This window comes from Anopheles funestus, chromosome 2RL (genome assembly GCF_943734845.2).
Source record: "Anopheles funestus chromosome 2RL, idAnoFuneDA-416_04, whole genome shotgun sequence".
Taxonomy (NCBI): domain Eukaryota; kingdom Metazoa; phylum Arthropoda; class Insecta; order Diptera; family Culicidae; genus Anopheles; species Anopheles funestus.
The window spans coordinates 72,967,073-72,988,585 of NC_064598.1; the positions used below are offsets into that span (position 1 = coordinate 72,967,073).

Sequence of the window (21,513 nt, forward strand, 5' to 3'; positions counted from 1 at the left end):
CATCCGGCTGGCATCCGTGTGCTTCGTGGACTAATTATAAGCCATGGTTGGTCAACATTTCTGCACTTTGCTCATCAACGCGTTATTGCATTTTTAATGAGCCAATGCAGCAGCATCCAGCTACGTAGGTGGGGACGTGGGAGCAACGAGAGAAAAGCGTGAGGATGGTTTTGCTGCTTTGTGGATCGTAATGGCCGCGTGGAGGTGGATCAATTGTGGTACAAGCGCCCGCACTTTTGCGCCCAGGATGCACCGGGTACTAGTGTGCGCAGGTCAACGAGGCTATTATCGTGGTCCGGGTGCGGTGGTGAAGTGCTGGCAAGTGTTTTGATTGACCGTGCTTGACAGGGCTCCCCTTGCATTGCTCATTGCACACACACTTTATTGAACAACCAGACCAGTCAAATAATTTACTTAACATTTCTATTGCAAAGTCTGTGAAAGTCGCCATTAACGTGCTGCGCGCGTAACCATTTAACATATCATCTAAACGTTTTTAAACATATTTTGTGTCTCGTACAAGCTTGTATGCCGGCAACGATTTTATATATTTTTTACGACATGGTAACGTGTTTCTCTCGAACGCGTGTGATATTTGCTAACAACCAACGTGATATTTGCGCGAGTGTTACTCGCGAGGGTTGCGTCCGGTCGATCGTTTGTAAACGTAACGTGTGGTGGGAGCGTGATGACGGCTACCAGCTGGTCGCCAGAACCGTTAGCTGACAGATTTTATTGTCCTTTGGTGTATGTGTCGTGTCAGGAGGAAAGCAACGAAATTAGCAAACGGACGGATGCCACCACCGTTTAATGCACCCTGGGCCCGTTCCAGCCAATCCATGATGATGTGGATCCAGACGAGGTCTGGATGGTCATCTGCTTCCCGATGCACAAAGTGAACCGTGCCGGATCGAGAGTACAATGATAGTGTGTGATTGGGCCTAGTTTTTACGATTGCAGACTTTGAACTAGTTTTAAATGCGGAACGGATTTAACACACAGCAACTGGTTTTTGGGGCCTCGATTACACATCAGTTGAAGTGGTTTAGTGTCATGGGTGGAAAATCTCCCGCTCGTAGTGATGTGATAATGAACTAAGTGCATACTTTACATCAAATTCTTGCTAATTTATAACAAACGTCTATTCTTTTTTGCATATGAGTGTGTGATCTTTTCCAGTAAGAGTATCACAAACGAACTAGCAAACCCTCCTGTAAATTTGGAGTAAATCATTAAATTGTCTAAATGAGTAGATTATGTTACCTTACCAGCAAGTACCATGAATGGCATTACGACACCTCTTAAAACAACTGGATGTACTAAAGATCCTTCCTGACACGATGGCATATCGTAGTTGTACGTTTTCAACAGCCGTCTTATTATTCCCAACTCTGTTGCTCTAGTAAGACTGTTTAATTTAAGATAACAAAATAGAAGAGATCTTAATGCGCGATAAGAAAAATAGGACCAAAATGGGGGTACATATTCTCACGTTAATTTGAACTGCTCCGTGTACATGCTTTTCTTCGGTAATACGAAGCTCATCAAACGAAGCTCACTGTACAGTCCTTCCATCTTAGTAATTTCGACCATGCGTAGTTGTATCGAAAGTATGAAATAAAACAAGAAAAAATAATTTAAAAAAATGATAAAGATATAAGATTTAGAGCCATACTTACCGTGCGTAATTCGCAAATCTCTCTTGTATCAAAATGGTCAGCTATCTCCTGAAATGCCTCAGTCAATTCACAATGGAAAGCATAACCGCCCTGTTTCAGGAGTCGAACTGCTTCAGGAATATCTTTGTAAATCCGACCGGAACTCACTCCCTCCGTTGTGGTAGTAGTGTACGAGTGATCAAAGTTCTAACAAAAAGGAATTCGTTAATTAAATGGCAAAAATGTTAAATACAGTAAAAACCTACCACATCCAGTGCACGATTATAAGAATCATCATTGTACACCACTGAGAGTGGAGCTTCGGCTAACTGATCGAAGGTTTTCGGGCCCTGATTCGAGCTGCTGAGCAACTCACCGACGATGGACGCCGAATAGTAATTGTAGAATAGGAAATTCATTATTAACACCGCCAAAAGCACTATTCGTACTGATAGTTTCGGCGATGTTTGTGTTGTCCCTTGCTGAGCAACCGAACCGATCATGTCGATCAGGTAATGATTCGAAGCGTAAGATGAAAGGTCCTTGTGGAAAATGGTCATGCATTGCAAAACTACGAACACTAGAGCAAATATTGAAGCAGCACTGTACCACGTTGTTTTGGTAAATGGTGAAAAGTAGCTATATTCCTGTGTCGCTCCATTAAGCTCGGGTGTGAGACGAAAAATGAAACCCAACCTGACCAGATACAATAAAGTTGATTTGAGGTAATTTAAAAGAAATTGCATTTACTTACTTATAAATCCAAGATTGTAGCAATATTTGGACGTTTAACGGTTTATGCTGTAAGCTTTGAAATACACCCGAACCAATGACATCAACGTTCGAGATAATCTTCATAAGTTCCTCATTCGATTGTTCATATTTTACTCTGAAAATGCAAACACATAAAACGCGTTTTAATCCATCACAGAATTTTACCCGTCAATTAATACTTACGAAAAGTTATGCACTTGTTGTAAATAACTCAATACCGCAAAATGGAACTTTTCATGTCCAAGCATTCGATGTGTGTTAGTTTCATTTAATTTTGTTGTCACTAAATTATTTGTCGGTGTAGAATGCTGAAAAAAAAACAAAATAATTAGTGAACATTCACTTGTCGGGAATGGCACTTTACCTACCAATAATAAACCACGGAGTACAAGTTGGTGAAAATTTGTCCTGAGTTTCACTCTGCTGAATCCATCAATTATGTGCAGTCCTGACTCCCGGCTCCAATGTCCAATGGTAGCCGTGTGGAACGATTCACAAACTTTGTTACTGTTTCCATACATATCTATAAGATGGTATAATGAATCATTTCTAGCTTTCTGGATCCACAGCACGTCTGAATCGAGTCGCAAACAAAAAGGATTTTTCCTTTCCACGATAAGATTTTGCAATTTATATTCATTTTCCCGAAAAATCCATGTACGAGATCCATCGAAAAGATCCTCGGTTGAATCCTGTAATGGAAGATGAATATTTAATTTAATTAGTTTGTAAATTTTCCTTTTCATTTTTTCTTATTTACCTTTTCAAGAAAATTTTGAAAACCTGGGCAGTTAACATCAACTATTATTATAACTGATTCTTCTGATTTCGGTAAAGAGACCGTAACAAAAGATTCATTTGAAGCGTGTCGTCTAGATTGCACGTATACACCATTGTAGATTAATTCCTTTGTAAGCAAAGAAAGTTCTGAAACAAATAAGTGGGTATATTATTAATTTTCTATTAATATTATGCATCACTAAAGCAACATACCTTCATTACAACTTAATACTAACACACGTTTAGCATGGCGATATAATAAAATGTCTTTCAACATTTGCACTTCAACATTAGAAGCTCGACATGGATCGAAACAAAATACTAAAACTGGTATAAGTATTAGCATTTTCCAATAAAGAGCTAACTATTCCCTATTATTTGACGAACCGATGTGGAATGAAAATATTGTTCAAATCTCCTTTGCTTAAAACAAACAACTCGGACATCGCATCGAGCTCAATCATTAATGTGCAATCATTGCTTCAACCTGTCAATCATTATTACTAGTTGACATCGAGTTGACATCAGCTAAACTTTGAACTAGTTGCTAGTGCATCTGGGCTAATTTTAAGGTATAATATTGTACAAAAAAAAACTGTCAAAACCTAAAACAAACAATCAAGATAAAACATGTTAGCGTTCTTGCTGTAACGGGTTCCCAAGACCGATTGCGCGTCGCCGAACGCTTTCCCGTTTTTCCACCAAATAAATTAACCCCGATAGTGCGATGCCGGCTGCAACAAAAAGAAGGAAAGCAAAATAAACGAAATAAAAAAAAAAAAAACAAGGTCACAAATCTAAACCATTAGCATCGCCGGGCTGCACAAACGGCGTTTTTGCGTGGCCTTTTTTTTACAACCTCCCAATATAATGAACGCTAGCAAAACCTCCGTCAGCTCCACCGAGTAGACCGTTGCACTTCCTTGGCAGATTGGCTTCGCTATTTTGTGGATCCTATAAATCCGCTTTACGATGCCCGTTTCCTGTGCTCGCATCAAGCTTTCGCAGGTTTTAGCGGTCGAAAAAACAGGGGCACGTAATGAGTTAAAATGTACAAAAAAAAGGAAAATAGATGCGACACACTGTTAGCTTACGTGATCTTAAACAGCTCACTGTACATGCTGTGTTTTGGCAGCACGAATGCCATCACACGTATATCGTACTTGTACAATCCTTCCACCTACGATGAGAATCAAACAGACAGACAGAACGGTTATCAATCGTATCAGCGAAATGCGTTTGTTGATAAATCGGCCGGTACCGTTCGGAGTTCGCATATTTCATTGGCGGTGAACTGATTGGCGATCGTGGGATAAACTTCTGTCAGTTCACAGTGCAGCACGTGTCCGCCGCGTCGGAGGTAAGGTACCGCATGTTCCACATCTGTAAACAGCGGCAGATCATCCGGCGATCGTGGCGGTAAAGCTTTGCGTTCATGCATCCGTGTACTGTACGGTAGCGTTTGCTCCTGGATGACAGAGAGAGAGAGAGAGAGAGAGAGAGAGAGAAAAAGCCCGAACAAATCATTAGTCCTTACAGGCGCAAGTTACAATGGGATTCAAGATTCATAATCTTTTGTTTATGATCTTGCGAACTGGTATGATCACCCTGAGCAGTATACGATGATAGCCCGTATCTGTCAGGGACAGTTTCAGCGGACTGTCGATCACTTGCGCGATACTTTCCGGGCCAATCATCTTTGAACTCAGCAGCCCACTGACCACCGTCGAGGTGTAGTAGTTGTACAGCACCAAATTAGCGACCAGCAGCACTATGATGGCGACTCGCGACGGTACCAAGCGCGAAACGTTCGGCACACCTTGCTGTGCGACGCACGACATCACGTCCAGCACGTACGCCATCGTGGCCCGCGTACGTTCGCGTTGGTAAGCGCAACGCTCAGACAGCTGGGCCAGATACTTGAGCACCACCACGGACAGTGCGAGCAGCAGCAGAAAGGTAACCCAAACAGATGGCGAAAATGGAGCAACGAAACCGTTTCCTTCCGATTTGCTCCCGATGTCCGGTGTGATTTTGTAGATGAAACCAGTTCTGCAAGAGAGACGAGTCGATTGAGTTAGCTTAAGTGTGGCTCGTGGTTCTGGTTTTTGGCATCCTCGAACGCCCTACTCAAACGCCCAGCTGTAGTGGATCGAGTCCAGTTCCGGCTGACGGCTCAATCGCATGATGATACCCGTCGCAGCGACGTCTGTTTCGTGACGCTGCACTACCCCTAGCAGCCCCAAACGGTAGCCCGAACGTATCCGACCGGCCCAGCCACGTGTTGGACGATATTTGATGCTAGCAGAGAGAAATCAAATTTATTGTTTTTTCACAAGAGAATAGAACTCTCTTAAGTATAGAACTTACGTGAAGTTATGGAAATCTCTCAAGACAACCAGTAGCGCGTAATGATACTTAACGAAAGCCACTATTCCCTTGGTAAGCCCCGGTTCGCTCAGTAAACGATCGACCTGCTCGGATGTAACATTTTCTTGATCGATCTAGCAAGATATATTAGATTTCAACACTCTCGATCACTTCAATATCGCAAAAAAAAACAACATCATTACAAACCACGGTAACTCCACGAAGTTTCAGAAAGTTGAAATTTTGCCGAATCCGGTACGGGTTATGGTTCGCCGTCAACCGTATGCCACTTTCATTGCTCCACCTTCCCAGCAAAGTTTGATAGATATCTTTGCAAAGATGGCGCCCTTTCGAGTAGATATCGAACACATTATACACCCCCTGGTCGGCCGTTTCAACGGCCGTAATCAGATCCGAGTTCATTTGAATTCCGGACGTGTTCCAAAGTGTTCGTTGTAGCACCGTTCCGGTTGTATTCCTGGATAGCAGCAGCCAGCTGATGGTGTTGTTCATATAGCGATGCTTCGAGACCTACAAAGATAAACCCATCGGCAGGTGAGAAGATTACCTTTTGCGATTGTCCCGCATCTTACCTGCTCCAGAAGATGCGGTGCTCCCGGGCATGTGAAGTCAAGCACGGTGCACAGCTTTGCGTACTGCCGAGGTGTGAATATCGTAGTTACATTGTGCTGCCGGTTGTCCGAGCTTATGTCGATGAAGCGAATCGATATGCTTCTTGTATTTGCGGCCTTTAAGACGTATGCTGCATGATCAAGTGTTGAACCGTGGCTTGAGAAGCAGTCAAAAATGATGCCATGTTTGCAGTGTTTTAGTGTTAGAAAATCTACTACAAAATGGTCTCTATTGGTTGGGTTTGCAGCTATCACAAATATCGCTAAACAAGTTGCTACTATTAAAGCGATAGGACGCATATTTGCTTGAAGTCACTGGATAGACGACACAAACTGGTCTCCTGTTGGAGCTCCATGCCGTGTGCTATATGTCAGCAAATGTCCCTTTTGATTACCAGCGATTGATGATTGACAGCATAAACATACATAATATTTTATTTAACCAAGCCGGAGAATTCTTTCGGGCTGGGTTTTACAAATTCTTGTGACAGTTCTGACTGTTTGATATCAAGTTCTGAAATATTACCAACTCTCAATATCTACTTTTCCCTTCAGTCACTCTGGCCGTCCAAAAACCAGTCTCTCTTTACCATCTCGTCACATTTCGTCCACAGATGCAGCTGTAGATGGGATAATGATAGTACACGCGAGTGATGAAATAGCCTTTCACGCTATTGTGCCATTCACAATACGGCAGCGAAAAGGAACAACAACGTCTCGTGACCTTCCGGTCAATGTAGGTAATCGATAGCTAGCCCTGGTAAGAAATTGTGATCTTCCTTCGTCACATGTTTCAGATTTTTTTTGCCCTCTTTTTCTTGATGTGTCCCTCTCGTCTAAAATTGCTTCGCTTATAGAGTTAATCGGGTGGACCGGATCTGGAGCACCACGGCACCATTTCGCACGCGTACACAGCGACATATGCCGTTCAAATTTGCTCCCATCAACCTTGACCATTTCCAACCAACTTTCCTCCTGTTTCGTTCCATCCCTTTTTGGACTCCCCGTTCGTAAAACCACAAGCACATGTGCAGTTTGCACGCTAGCGGATGCACCTTGTGGTGAATATAATAAAATTATAATTTTTATTATACATCCTTTGTTTTCATTCAAACCTAGTCTTCATGTCATTGACGCCAGGCTTTGTCAACTTGTTTCGAAGGAAAGGAAGACAAAAAGAGAGAGAGAAGGAGAGATAAAGAGACGTTCGATCAATTTTACACCCCTAGTCACCTTGAGAAACCAGAAGCGGACGTGTTGGAAACCCCGAACGTCAACACCGGACACCGAACGCTCTTAGCTGGTTTCATCGCTTGGTTGATGCTGGGATGAAGTTTACGCAAAAACCTACATGCCACGCTTGCCTGCTGTGGACCATTTTTCCATGTGACATTATACATAATTATATGCAAAAGATTGACATGGTAGTAAGATAGACCCAGGGACTGGGAGGGAAAAAGATAACCGCATAAGAACGTTGAGGTGCAACATTGCCGTATGTGGATCACTATTAAAAATGCAAATGTAATGTGATGTAAGAACTAGGTACGAACATTTATAAGCAGAAATTTGCATTGCTGGTGCAAAGGTATTGTTTATAATTGGTGTCTTATTTTTATTTAAAAAAAACGGAAAAACAATCAAACGAATGCTTTATAATGTTGTGGCAAATCATTAAGCACTCACAAAACGTTACTTTCTTTTTGTTTTTTTTCTTCAACCTGTAGTCTGAATCCCACGAATTAATAAAAAAAAACAATATGCTAGCAGTAAAAAATCTTCTAAGTTAAATTACAGACCACGCTAAGAACAATCCCACCCGGAGCCCTATATCAGCATCAAAACCAGCGGTGGACATCACGCTGGACCGTGTAGCGTAACGATGGCAAAAGAGCCGTCGAATTGTAGGGCACGGCCAGACGATTTAGTGTAAATGAGAAGCCACAGACGCATTCTCAATACGGTTATGGGAGAGTGATTTTCCCAGTTCGCACGGGTGCACTGGGCCGGGGAAAATAGCTGGCATTGTGTCTGGGAAAGGCATCGTTCCGGAAAGCGGGACCCTGCGTCGGGTCTAATCTACACGCCGAATGAAATTAAAGGAAACAGAGAGTGGAACAAGGGTTTCGGTGGCAAAGCAGCAGCAGCAGCAGCATTGCGAAACTACCACACGGGTCGTCACGGCCATGCGGGTGGTACGACAGCTTCCAAACGTCGTACATTCCTTTACGAGCTATAATACCGTTCCATTTGTGCTAAAGTATTTGTGTCAAGTGCCACCGGGAACGACGTTGGTTGGATGGCGCATACGTATCATTCTTTTCTGCACGTGCCATCATGCAGCAGATGGATTGAACTCTAGGGAGACGGAGAATTGTACCAAGCAAGGGCATACATTCACTTTAGACGGAAATTGTCCTTTTCATGAAGCCGATAAAGGATGTTCTTATGCTTTGATCGGTCACATATTACTGATACACTTTTTATTTTTTTAGCAAAAGGGATCAAAGCAAAATATACACTTACCGAAAGTCATATTTTGGATTTGGTGGGATCAAACGGGGATCGTCTATTACGAACTGCTTCTGAGTAGTTTTATCATCAGTCGCGAACAGTACCAAACTCAGCTTATTCATTTGAAGCGAACATTGAATGAAAAACTCATATTCTACCTAGCTCATTTCATAGTTCAGCTTCGGTAGAACGCTCAAAACGTAAGTTGTTTCGATCTGAATCGAGAGCAATTTCTTCCTAGAATATGCTTCCTTTAAGAAGACAAAATGGGTGAATTTGAACGAAACTTTGAACTGAATGAATGACTTTGAATGTCTATTCTGAAGATTCATGAATCCTCTTTGAATTATGAATCCTTAGAGTTTTAGGACAGATCGATGCCCGATACAGCCGCCGGTGGAATAAGCCATCCCCGGTACACCCCTATTAATTTATGCTTGTTGGCAGCGAATAATTAAGGACTCACAAAGCTTTTGACGATTCATTTGAATCCATGAAAATTGATTAATATTTTGGGAGTTGGCTCATGATTTGAATGACTCTTCACTGAAGATTATAAATGACTTTTTTTCAAAAGATTCATTAAGCACAACACGAAAAAATATTATTTTTGCTCTAATCGTTCATAGGTTTAAAAAACCATAAATTGATTTGGTTTGGAATTCATAATTTGTTAGGTTTTTGATAGACAATACTTTCAATAATAACTGTGTAATATTATTTTCAAAATGAAAACACAATCATAATCGAGCATGTCCGGAATAAGGCAAAATAATTTACATAAAAATAACACCCTAATAATAAAAATAAGGCTTAATAAAGCATTACTTGCGTGCGGCAAAAAAAAGTTGAACAATTGCTTATACAGCAAACACGATGGTGCTGTTTCTGACGAACGATTGTTCACAAACGATAGTTTCTAGTGAATCTACCATCGTATCATCGACGACTGTGATATGTATATCACATTTTCAAATTTTCGTCAATGTGACGGTTTATGTTATTCGTACAGTCTGCAACACCTAGTTTTTTGAGAGTAGCCGAAAAAGTTGAAGAGGTAGATAAAAGTGGTGTTCAACAAAATTGGAGAGAATAAAAAAAGTAATTTTTGAATGATTTTTTCAAATTTTTAACCTTACGCTATCATAGTTTTTCGCTGGATAAAAATCCTTACTAATCTCGGGATCTGATATTTTTTAATAGCACGTGTACGTGGTGCGGATTTAGCGGTACGCAAACTAAGAAGATGCTTGAGATGTTAAACAGGTTTGGTTTATCTCGATTTTTTTCACCGTCTGGTCCGAATGATTAAAATAAATCCTTACGGTTTTATATTATTCACAAAACTTTTCATGTACATATAAAAATGTATTTTAAAATGATATTTGAAAAACAAAAAGAAATATACATAAAAACTATAGAATAACATTAAAGGCTTCAATTTAAAAGGAACACGAGCTACGTACCGCATTTCCGCAAAGAAAACTACACCTACGAACGATCGTTCGATTCGTTGCAGTTGCTCAACGAGTAACTGTAGACGTTACATGGTAAATGAAATCTATCGAAAAGTACACTTTAAATAATGCCATCGTTTTTGTTCTAGTAGAACAGTTTGTATTTTGAAAACCATCAGGCTACCATTGCTGCAAAGGAAACACGGGAAAAATGAATGTGGGTGGTTTGGGTTGGCTTTTGTGAATGACTAAAATGAACTAATGACTCCTGAAATGAACTTATAATGAATTAAAATGAATTGAAACGAGGGGTAATCAGTTCATTCATGAACGATTTTACACAACGAACAATTGTTCCTGAACAATCGTTCGTCAGAAACAGCACCGATATGTTTGTTAGAATGAAGGCAAAGTGAATGGTATTTAATTAACAAAGTTACCGTAAGATTAAATAAAAATGCATTCAAAAGTTATTAATGGCACGCTTTAGCTCAATTCGTTCACGATAAAGCGAACGAAACATCAATCGATTATCGGACAAAATGGCGAGCACAAGCTGTACCCAACCATACGGACACATTAGTCTAGTTCGCGTTTGCCTCGGGCAGCCTCGACTCGATTTCCGGTGCAGCCCTAGGCAAATGCACCTGGTTCGGTCTAGCTGGCAAAAAAAAAACAGAAGACACACCGGATTACTAGACGACGACACCATGGATGGATGAACAATTTGCTTACGGTTACATCGACTACTCTATCAATCTCGCATAGTTTGTCTGAGCCGGGCGATGTTTAATTTATCATTGCAATCAATCATTTTACGCAGCATTAATGTTATCATTCGAAGGATAGACAGTGCGACACAAAAAAAACGATGGAAACGAAAGCAAAGCGATGCAAAAACCCGAACCCCGTGTTGACGGTCGGGGTACTGGGTACATCATGATAGGTCAATTGAACGGTGGGTGAGTTATTAAACTGCAAAGCGAAGCGACACCCGCAAAGGAGCACCGCACTGCGACCGATGGAAGAATTTCTTGCCAGAAAGAGAGAACGAAGGCAAAACGATGAAAAGGAAAGAAAAAAAAAAACTATCATGCAGCAATACATCTCATCACGAAAGTGGAGGAAAAATAAAAGCTCCAACCCAACGGTCCAAACACTTCCCCCGCCTGTTTGTCACCGACCGGTGAACGATCATCATCGCTGTTTGTGGAGGCTCTCATGCGCCGTCGATCGTCGCTCCTGGATGGCTCCGTTTGGCGAGTACTGTAATATTAAAAGCTATAACTTTTTTTTATCATAAATTATAATTGTGACAATAAACGGAGAATTACACCTTCACAGGCTACCCCAGCCGACTGGGCACGCTGGTGATGATGTACGAACTTCTTCGTGCCTTGCAACCTTCATTTTGTCGGGCCGTGGTGGGACAGAAAAAAAACACTCGCCAAGAGAAACACACCGTATCCAATTCGATCAGCAGGACGATGGTGGGTGCTGCCATGGTCTGTGATGTGTTAGCCCTGCGCTTACCGCGCGCCAGAAGAAAAGCAAAGCAAAGCGCATGAAAGGATGGACGGGTTATGTTGCAGGAGATGGCAGAAGAAAAAAAACGCCTTGCATTGCCGCCACCGTCAACCGAAATGACAACCGACCGTGCACAATTGTGCAACACTAATCACTTATTCCGTGGAGACCGACCGATCGTCGTCTGTCGTTCGATGAAGTCCTCACCACCAACGCCGTTTGGTGTCTCGGGTTTCTGTGTGTGTGTGTGTCTGTGTTTTTTTTTTCTTTTCTTTACGCTATGGCATCCAAGTCTAGCAAACAGGCATCATCACTAGCTGGTAAAGTGTTACCGTTTTTTTTGCCCGATCGATTGATGGTGAAGCACAGTTCCATCGCGCATCATCATCATCATTCAGCCAGCGCTTAGCGGAATGGTCACGATGAGGCTGTTGGCGAATTTTCTAAAGAATTTGCCTCTAGGGAGAATAGAGCCAGCGTAGCTAAAGTGAAACCCGCAAACGGACGAAGTCAGAAAACCCATAGTCAGTCGCCAGCGAACTGGGAAAGCAGAAAAGTAATCCATCTGTGCAACCCGTTCCTCCGGCAAAACCATTCCTAAACATAATAACTTCGGCTGTCTACCGTGAATAGTTGCGCCTGCGCACTGATTGAATTAATTGATTATGAATAAACATCATGCGGAGATAAACGATCGGTGCGTTTGAGAATTGATGTTTATCGTGGGGACGATAGGGACGCTCGGAGGGAACGCATCCTGGCCGGGGTATATCGATCGGTAAGCTTGGTGGTAGATGCGATTTCAGCACCGCACTAGACCGGCAAGCCGATGAACGGTAGTGAGTTTATCATCATATCCCTCCCGTACCGCCCGGTACCGATGGACATGTTTTAGATATTTTATGCTACAGGATTGCTCGTCGATCAGCTCGTCTAGGCTTAAAGGAAGCGACCACGGGTGTTAACCTGATTGTCTGGCAAGCGCAACGATAATGTGAGCGAACGGAAATTGTAAACCGTTCCGCGTTGAAGGGAGAAACATAACTTCCCCTGATAAGGGATGGGATGGGAAAGCAAAAAGAGAAAATGAATACCGAGTACCATCAGATGGTCTGACACTTTCTGTATAATTTATTTTCATATATTATACAGGGCATGCTAAAGATGGCCAGAAAGTGCTGCCGTGCATGCTGATCGCGAGTGACATCAAATAATATGAATTAGTGAGCAGATTTACATACACTTAGAAACAATGTTGTGCAACCGTACCATTAAATCATTCGTTTTTATGTGAAATCATGATTGAACGAAATTTTGAGCGAGTTTTCTTTTTTATAATATTGGCTATAAAAGGTTTTCAAGAAGGCAACCAGTTTTAACATGTTTTTTTTATTTAGAGTTTAATTAAATACAATTTCAATAACGGTACAAATTATCCAAGTTTGTATACGCATCACAAAAAACAGGATTTTTATAGATAAATAGAATATTAAATGTGAAAATTATAAATTAAAATGAGTTGATTTTGGGAAAACGACGCTATCACTTAACTCTATAGGCGACGTCTTAAGTGATGTGTATCGACAACATGAGAGAATAAAATGAACATATTTCCTTATATCATTCGTGTAACTGCAAATAATTTATATATTTCTATGTATTTCTTCAAACTGGTTAGCATATTATGCTTCCAGCAAAGAGGTTTCAAACATGTTTTACTACCAGGCGACTCCATCATAAAATTGAAGACAAATATATTGTCTAACAATCTTTCAATTTCCTTTTCCGAGACAAGATGTAATATTCTGCAAATCATTCATCTATATAGTCATTTTAGTAATGAAAGTGCAATGTTTCTGTCAAACTTAATTGTTCCAAAATTATTACAAATGTCTGACTAAATCTGATTTTGCAAAAAAAATATTATTTTAGCTTTAGTAAGAATCATTTTAAATAATTTAATAAAACATCCTTACTATTTTTTAACTTCAAGCAAACTGTGAAACAGTGTAAATCAGCATTTAAATGAAAAATTTACCTTTTAAACTTTGTTATGCATTTATAACGATTGTTTCTCATATTTTATCTATTCTGCGAAAATAATAAAATAAAGCGTTATGTTGATTGTTCTGCTAATTATAGTGGTATAACACACTTTAGGTAATATATTGATAACAATTGACTATGACACAACACAGTAAAGCCTGATTAGAAGTATGTCAGCCATTATCTTTCACATTAACAAGCATTAATTCAAAAATAAGAAAAAAAAACAAGCATTAATTAAAAAATAACGAAAGAAACGAAAAAAAAATAAAAGTTTTTTGAGGTTTTTTTTTTCTTTGCTATTATTATCTCTAATGTTTAAGAATCATTATCCTAAACTGGATATGAAAATAAAAAATCTGTTTTTTATCCTTTATTACCGAGTTGACCCATAGTCATTCATTCAATGCATCGGAATACGGAATCACGGGGAGATGAGTTCATTCTATCACTTCTGGTTCGCCGTTTAAGTTTCCAACCATCAACGAAACATTTTCGTATACTATGAAACGGATAATAAAAATAAGCGTGATTAGAATGAAACATATCTGGATTAAGATTTAACAGTTTATCTGGATTATGAAAAAAAAAACTAAAAGAAAAATGTTGTTCCAATATATTTTTGAATGTATCTGTTATATAAAAAATTCATCCTTGTTTCAGCATGTTGCATTCCTCATGGCGCTGTTCAACAGGTCTGTAGATGTTTGATCTTTTAATGTATAAAATTTAGCTTTTATATTCGTAATGAATATTTCATACTGTAATGCTTTTTTTCTAAATCACATGAGGCATAGTTGACATTAAAAAAATACAAAACTCTACAAATTACATAGAGAGGGCAACGACACATCGTCATTTAAATTGTTTAGTCATTATATCTTCTTAGATGGATTTTTTACATGAATTTTATTAACTTAAATAACTATATGGCACAATACGTACCATGTTTTTTTAGCTTAATTTGATATTTTTTAAAAACAGTTTTAGTTATCATGGAAGTATGATAAATATTCTTAAAATAAACCATAACTGGTGGGTAGAATAAATAACTTTGTTTTTTGAAAATAAAATGGCAGTTTTGAAAAAGATGTCGAGTAACCCTACATCCGTGAGGTTTGTTGATTCGCTGAATGAACGCAGCGATTCATGCATTCATTTGGTCTCAATCCGTCGATGCGTAAGGAGGTGTTTGCGCGAGCTCTTGCCCTGGAGTTGTTCAAGTTGCGTAGAGAAAAATCTTACGGTGAGAATCCGGAACGTGTTGTGAGTTGTTCGTGTGTTGCTTTTGCAAATAGTTTATTGTGTTAGAAATACTGAAGCTGCTGCTAAGAATAACTTCAGCTCTAGTGATAAACAGTTATGATTTGTTCAATATCAAACGTTTCCATACGAGTGAATTTTTTCAAATAGAAACTCCTTCACAACCTGTGATCCTGTTCGTAGGAGATTATGTTTGCAACAATTTTGTGATTAAAACTGTGATCGCAAGAGAGTAACCTAATTCATACACGCATAACAACAAATTCTTTAAATAAAGTCGTTCGTGTAATCAGTTACAAGTATCTGTATCCAGTAGTGAGTGCAGTGTCTTTTATTGAACAATGGTGTATTTAGTGAAATTTTTATTATAATTCAGGAGAACTATTTGTCTTTCATTCGGGTCATTGAAAGACAGTCAAAATTTTAATTACCTAGTAAATTATCATTTGAGGAACTAATTTTGAGGAACTTTAACTTGCACTAAATCCGATTACATCTAGAATTTTTAATTTTAAAACAAACATTATTTTTTATTTACATAAATAACTATCAAAATAACGGTCCTTTCTTTAAGGTTTTTTCGCGATAACAATCATCTTCCATTTACTCTTCTTCATTCGTTATTTAACGCTTAAATTATTCGATCTTACTCTTCGTTATTTTATTTAAATTATTGTTTTTTTATTTCTGTAAAATGTAATAAGTATAAAGTGAAAATTTCATAACAATTAATTTAACCATTGTTTGCTGAATTTTTTAAGTTAAATAAGTCAATCATCAAAAATGTTGTTGAATATCATCCGATCAGAGACTCCACGTTAGCTACAAGAAAGCATGTGTGAGAAATCCCGTACAAGACGCGTCCATCATCTTTGATCTGCGTGGTAGCTGTTGTCAACGCTGTCGTTGCTTTCATCACACTTGTTATCTTATTAATACATCGTGTGCATCTTGGCGCAACAAGAGATTCAATTTCCTCGGGATAAATTGTGAAAGTTATCAAGTGCATTGCAACTAACTGTGTATCGGAGGGTGAATTAATTGTTGTTCATATGTTTCCAATACGTGGACAGCCAGCTTTTGGAAACGCGTGTAAAAAATTCGTATCATATTTCATGTATCTTTTCATAGATAAAATTAATCATATTAAATGTGAATGAATCTTATGGTGAGAATTAAAAAAATAATAATTCGTACGGCTTCAACATTACAGATCATTAAACATTGTGAACAACAAGAAACGGAATTCTTGGCTACAAATAAATACACAGCTTTCGAGCTCACCAACAATTGTTGTGATTGATCGTTGTGATAGTGAGTTCTGATTAATAACCAAAGTGCAGGATACAGCAATGGAGTGTTTTTAGTGTTGTAAAATAAAGTGCAAATTTTTTGAAGCTGTTCTCTTGTTAAGTAGGAAGTCGATTATATTTACCCATAAGTTTGTTTCCGTATCCGGTATAGTACCTGAAACATTATCGAAACAACGGTAACAAGCTGTCATAATTGAACATTGTGTCATGTAAGTAGTTAATGTTTAAAAAACCGTTAGCTTTTATAAGCTTAAAATTAAGAACGATTAAATTTTGTTTTACAATTATTCAAACTTCTAACAAAGTTCAAAATCATTAATCGAAAAGGGTTCAACTTTACCAATAGTCTTTAAAAATGCCACTCCTGTGCTATGCCAGTTCTTCTCTTTCTTTCCACGGATGGAGGTCTTAACCTGTGCCGAGCAAATAACCTGGTAGCTTCCCTGGCCATAACCGCTACTTCATTAACAATCTATTTGGTGATCTAAGACTGTGCTCTCTTAGCACCAAGCTACCCATGTAAATTCGTTACACACCACTTTTATACCACCGTTCATCCGACGGTTTTTTGTTTGCTGCTGATCTGTGCTCAATTCCAGGGCAATGAGACGATATTTCGTACCATCGTGGATCTGCCCGATGGCTGCCAGCAGCAGCAGTAGTATTCGCGTTTTTGGGGAAGGGAATTCAACACCGACCGGCCTACCCATGCCATGGTACAATACCGTAACAACATCGATAGTTAGCAAGTGCACAAGAAGAACAACGATGACTAATCGCCGTCATGACGTGCATGGCGGTAAAGAATCGGTTTCAAAACAAACCGTAAATAATGTCCATTGAATACGGTGGAAATAATGGTTGAAAAACGTCGGCACCAGGTCGGATCGTGGCGCTCACTCCTAGCTTTTTCTTGCCTTTCCGTTGCACAAACGGTGTGTTTTGTTCACCGTTGTTTTGTATTTATCGATGACGAAACGGTCAGCGTCAAAGGCGATTCCGCTGGCAAATGTTCCACCTGGCGCGCTATTTCTCGTAACCCGTAGCCTGGATATGTCAATTTGTAGCGAATAATTCAATTGAAAGACATCTGAGGCTGTTAAACATTAGTTTTGCAAAACCTGTGCTTTCTATAAAAAAAATCGTTTCATGATGCATATTAATATACACTGACACGCACTAAAATTGATGAAGGTTTTAACGACATCTATCAGAAAGACTTCAACAGCCGAACAAGACAGAAGCGTGACATAAAATTCGTACGCCAACCGAGAGGCGATACATAAAACGAGCTCAAACAGATAAAAACGCTATCGTACAAACTGACCAGCTACATAAATCACGAACGTTGCGATTAGATGTAGCAGAATGGAGCGTTTTACCAGAACGGCAGCAGCAACAACAAAAAAGCACAAACAAATTATCGTTTGGAACGGGGTGCACGATTAATGATGAATAAATTATAATCACAGCACTCAAGATACATGCGGCCAGATACAGAAGATACAGCTGGGAATGGTTTATTTTATGCGTTAAGCTTATCGCCTGCTTCAACAGCAAGCGGAGTAATCTTCCTACAAATTCATATATCAGATAGTCGCCCGTGATGGACAGTTTACTATCAATCAAAAACCTAAATTCTACCACCACACTTCTAGGGCGGAGGCTTATCGGAAGGGTTTTTGAGTTCTTCCGGGCGCATCGTAACGCGAACAAACGATGCAAAAAGGAACCCACTCCATCAATGTCCTTGAGTGCTGGATGCGGGAGGATGTAGTGGTTTTTTTTTGTTTCCTTCTCTCTTTTGCCGCTCAGCATCAGCCTTGTGGTTAGGTTTCGCAACTGCAGCCTGTGCTTGGTTTTACCTACTTGCAATGACTGCAATGTGTATGCCAGTCTAGCCGTTCGACAACGCGCTCGACTTGATCGCAGCAGTGAATGAACGATGGGACAGCTCCATGAAGACAGCATATCCGCACCGGAGCGATCGGACATATCGGCAACTGCCGATCTTGGCAAAGCTGGCTAAACGAAGCTTGTTTCGATCTGCGTTCGCTAAGATCGATGTAGTTTATTTCTTGTGGTTTGCTACCTTTTTTCCTCCTCCCTCCATGCCTTTCAATAGTTGTACCAATCCACCGAAGTTTGTTTGCATGTGTTTTGTGTGTAGTTTCGTTTGGTTGAACTATCGTGATCAGATATTTAGTAGCAACGAGATATCGGTGCACGAGAAGCGCACCAATCAATTTTCCACTATCAAGCTGGAGACACACACATCATATACGAATAGTAGTGATACGAAAATCCACGATCGTGAAATGTATAATCTGTAGCGGGATCACAGATGTGGTACACTAACTAGTGGATCGAGTGATAAATGTAGCACTTCAGTAGTGTCGAAGCGTTGCTTACGGTTCAACTATTGGAACAGTATGAGATGAATGATGAAACGAATATTGAATGCAAATGGTATCGAATTGAGTGCATTACATTATCTCCTCTTCATGGTTCCGAGCGGGCAATTAACGCTTCCCATGGGTTTTCCAATAAACCGTGAAAATGTTGGATGTTTTCTAATGATCTGCCTGAACACATGTGTTGTTTCACATGACTGAGCAATGAAGAGATGTGTGTTGATTTACCAAAATATTGAAGAAGTTTGTTATCAAAAACGAACGATCGCGATCCAAAAAAATCCTTTAGGCCCCTTTGTTTGATTGAACGCTAATTGCGATCAAGAGAAGCAATATCTAGAACAATTCGGCAACTGTTTGCTGTGGTTATGGGATTTCTAAGAGAGGGGTATCATCGCTGATGCGGTAAAACAGCAGTACAATGTTTCATCATTTACATTTTCTAACACCGGCGTACATCTGCCATTCGACAGATGGTATTCAAATGGCGATAATGTAAAGAATAAAGGAAATTCTTTACACACTTGTAAATTATCTAGATCCTCTTGTAGTTTCCCCTCATCCCCACCTTCCCTTTACTTCTTTATAATTCTTCTTCTGTTGGTTTCATCTTTTGATTGCCTGTTGCCCGACATTGTCGTTTTCCGCCAAAAAGAAACCCGGGGCAGGCAAACGGCGACGACCCGACCAGCTCATACTACACTTCCCACTTCCCGTACAGTGATCAATCAATAAATTATTTCACTGCGGCTTTAGTTTTTCCCACCGTTTTCGAACCCGAACGAGCAGCCGCATGTATACATGGTGTGTGAGAGCCAAAGGTCTGCTAATGAATGGTGTTGCGGTAAGCGCACAAGAAGGAAATGGAGGATTTAGGAGCGTTGGTAATGAATTCTAATGCTCCCGCACGATGTCGAGTATTTTCCTTTCTCGGGTGAATCGAACAGGTGGGAAGCAAAGCAACACAGAGGCTAAAAGGGTAAAATAGCATTACGAAGGATCCTGCGCTCTGTCATCGAAAGCAAAACGGATTTTACCTTCCACGAGTACGATCGGTGGCGTTTTAAAACGTGCCCACGTGGTAAGGTGAACCATATCACCCAATTGCATCTTGGTACTTTTGTTTGAGAAAGTTACGGTAACGATTACATAAATGTACGCCCGGTAGAATATGGATCGGCACTGGTTGGAGTTAATAGTGGCATAAAATAGTCACACAGCGCTCTTACAGCACGTAAACAAACTTTCGAACAGAGTGTGACCGGTTATGGAATGGTATGTCAAACTATCATCCTATTGCTTTGCTATGTTCGAAACAATCACATTGAATTGAATTGCTACATCTTTCGTGAATATTATCTGATCATGTTATTCACTCGTACTAACGTACAAAACCATGGGAAAGGGTTTTGGCTAAGGGAAGGAATGTTCTTTCCCGCAGCATAATGACCTTTTGCTAAAATGACTTACGAGAGACAAGTATGCCTTTGGTGCCTAAATTTTGTGTGACAGATGACACCATCGTGTACGGATGTGATCTATTTCAAAGCCTTCAAACTTCATCTTCCATAAAAGATAGTACAAAATGAGGAATGAAAATGTAACCTCTGGTAGAAGATAAAATATTCTAAAACTTTGTAAGCTACCCCATAACAAAGACACGAAACTTCATCCCCAAAAAAAGCAAAACTCACACAACGCTACATTCTGGTATCGAAATTATATATCGAGCAAAAGGTGACCGTGCCGGAAGCTGCGAAGATGTGAATGAACGAGAATGAGAATGAAATAGTAAAACAACCAAAGCAAAAACAACAGCAACAACAATTCTGCTTAGAGATGTTAAGCAGAAGAAGTAATGGAAAATAAAAAAATAAATAAAATCGCTTCCCATCTCTAAATTTCGTTGCGAGTGGTGTTGTTTCGCGTAAGCGGGATAGCGCTATGCAGCATATGAATGATAGTTTGCGAACGGTTTTTGGCGACCTAAGGGAGCTGCGAGTCTGTCTTAACCGTGCTCTGTGTAGCTTAAGATGGCCTACCAGTTTCCATACTGTTTCATAGCTTCCCATCTCGAATATGTACTGAACCCTAGACGTTAATATGGAAACGTATTATGTGTTTCGGATTGTTTAGTTATTCTCTGATAGTTGTTTACTTCGGGATTGAATTGATTTTATTTAATTTTTCCTCCTATATATATAAAGCATCTTTAGAAGACGCTGTTCTATGCATTTAATGAATTTTCGGTTTCCCCCCCCCCCCCCCCCCCCCCGGAGCAATTCTTCTAGTGCGCATTGCTAAGGTCGCACTTCAATCCGCACAACCAACACCCAGGATATGGGTTTTTGGTAAAGCATTTTGTTCTTCCTTCTTCTGCAGGTAAAGCCTCCGGGCACCTTTTGGGGACGCGCTTGCTTCGGCATCATAACCTGTGCAAACCCATGTGTCCGCATGTGGCGCTGTTTTACGCAATCTTTCATCAGCTGTTCAGCGTGAGTTCATCGGTTCCTCAACCGTTTCCCTATTTCTTCATTCTTTTTTTTTTACTCAATCACCCGTACTTTTTGTCCATGTGTGTGAGAGCTGATGTATGTTTTTTTTTGGTTTAATTTTTACTAAGTTTTGCTCCTTTTTCTCACCGTGAACGCCGCTTACCGTTCCAATATGATATGCGTCCGATGATGGTGGGGATGTGAATTTTTCCCTTTTTCCCCGCGTATCAAAACCCATCCACACCCCGTCTCCGGCAACGGTGCAAAAGC

At 40.0% G+C, this 21,513-nt stretch overlaps 3 protein-coding genes across 6 annotated transcripts in view; 1 reads left to right on the forward strand and 2 right to left on the reverse strand.

The window, feature by feature from the left end:
- Positions 1–297: 297 nt before the first annotated feature.
- LOC125760619 (uncharacterized) lies at positions 298–1,913 on the reverse strand. Of its 2 annotated transcripts, XM_049420915.1 has the most exons (4): positions 1,680–1,913; positions 1,493–1,575; positions 1,269–1,408; positions 298–1,211 (listed from the first exon to the last, which is right to left on the reverse strand). In XM_049420915.1, the coding sequence occupies exons 2-4, from the start codon at positions 1,573–1,575 to the stop codon at positions 1,129–1,131; spliced, it is 306 nt and encodes a 101-aa protein (XP_049276872.1). In that variant the 5' UTR covers positions 1,680–1,913; the 3' UTR covers positions 298–1,128. The 2 variants fall into 2 exon arrangements, with proteins under 2 accessions (XP_049276872.1, XP_049276871.1); XM_049420914.1 differs by having other exon boundaries at positions 1,493–1,913.
- A 1,354-nt stretch (positions 1,914–3,267) lies between these two features.
- LOC125774956 (ionotropic receptor 75a) lies at positions 3,268–7,454 on the reverse strand. Its single transcript, XM_049445331.1, has 7 exons — positions 5,790–7,454; positions 5,583–5,716; positions 5,343–5,513; positions 4,820–5,264; positions 4,474–4,680; positions 4,307–4,392; positions 3,268–4,211 (listed from the first exon to the last, which is right to left on the reverse strand). Exons 1-7 carry the CDS (start codon positions 6,093–6,095, stop codon positions 4,010–4,012), a joined length of 1,551 nt encoding a protein of 516 aa, XP_049301288.1. The 5' UTR covers positions 6,096–7,454; the 3' UTR covers positions 3,268–4,009.
- Positions 7,455–14,798: 7,344 nt separating this feature from the next.
- LOC125760609 (protein limb expression 1 homolog) overlaps positions 14,799–21,513 on the forward strand; it is a 45,587-nt gene continuing 38,872 nt past the window's right edge. The window contains exons 1-2 of one of the 3 annotated variants that reach the window (XM_049420894.1): positions 14,799–15,024; positions 16,235–16,543. The gene's annotated coding sequence lies outside the window, so the exon portion shown is untranslated. The remainder of the gene's footprint in view (positions 15,025–16,234; positions 16,544–21,513) is intronic. The other 2 variants (XM_049420893.1, XM_049420895.1) reach the window with 2 other exon arrangements.

What these genes read in the sequence shown, in the direction of transcription:
- LOC125760619 (XM_049420914.1), bottom strand. Translation starts at nt 1,593, where the DNA reads ATGGTCGAAATTACTAAGATGGAAGGACTGTACAGTGAGCTTCGTTTG. An exon ending in ACGGAGCAGTTCAAATTAAC is followed by an intron (nt 1,409 to 1,492) that starts GTGAGAATATGT and finishes TAAATTAAACAG; the next exon opens with TCTTACTAGAGCAACAGAGT. An exon ending in GCCATTCATGGTACTTGCTG is followed by an intron (nt 1,212 to 1,268) that starts GTAAGGTAACAT and finishes CCAAATTTACAG; the next exon opens with GAGGGTTTGCTAGTTCGTTT.
- LOC125774956 (XM_049445331.1), bottom strand. Translation starts at nt 6,095, where the DNA reads ATGAACAACACCATCAGCTGGCTGCTGCTATCCAGGAATACAACCGGA. An exon ending in CACTACAGCTGGGCGTTTGA is followed by an intron (nt 5,265 to 5,342) that starts GTAGGGCGTTCG and finishes TCTCTCTTGCAG; the next exon opens with AACTGGTTTCATCTACAAAA. An exon ending in ATCATCGTATACTGCTCAGG is followed by an intron (nt 4,681 to 4,819) that starts GTGATCATACCA and finishes TCTGTCATCCAG; the next exon opens with GAGCAAACGCTACCGTACAG.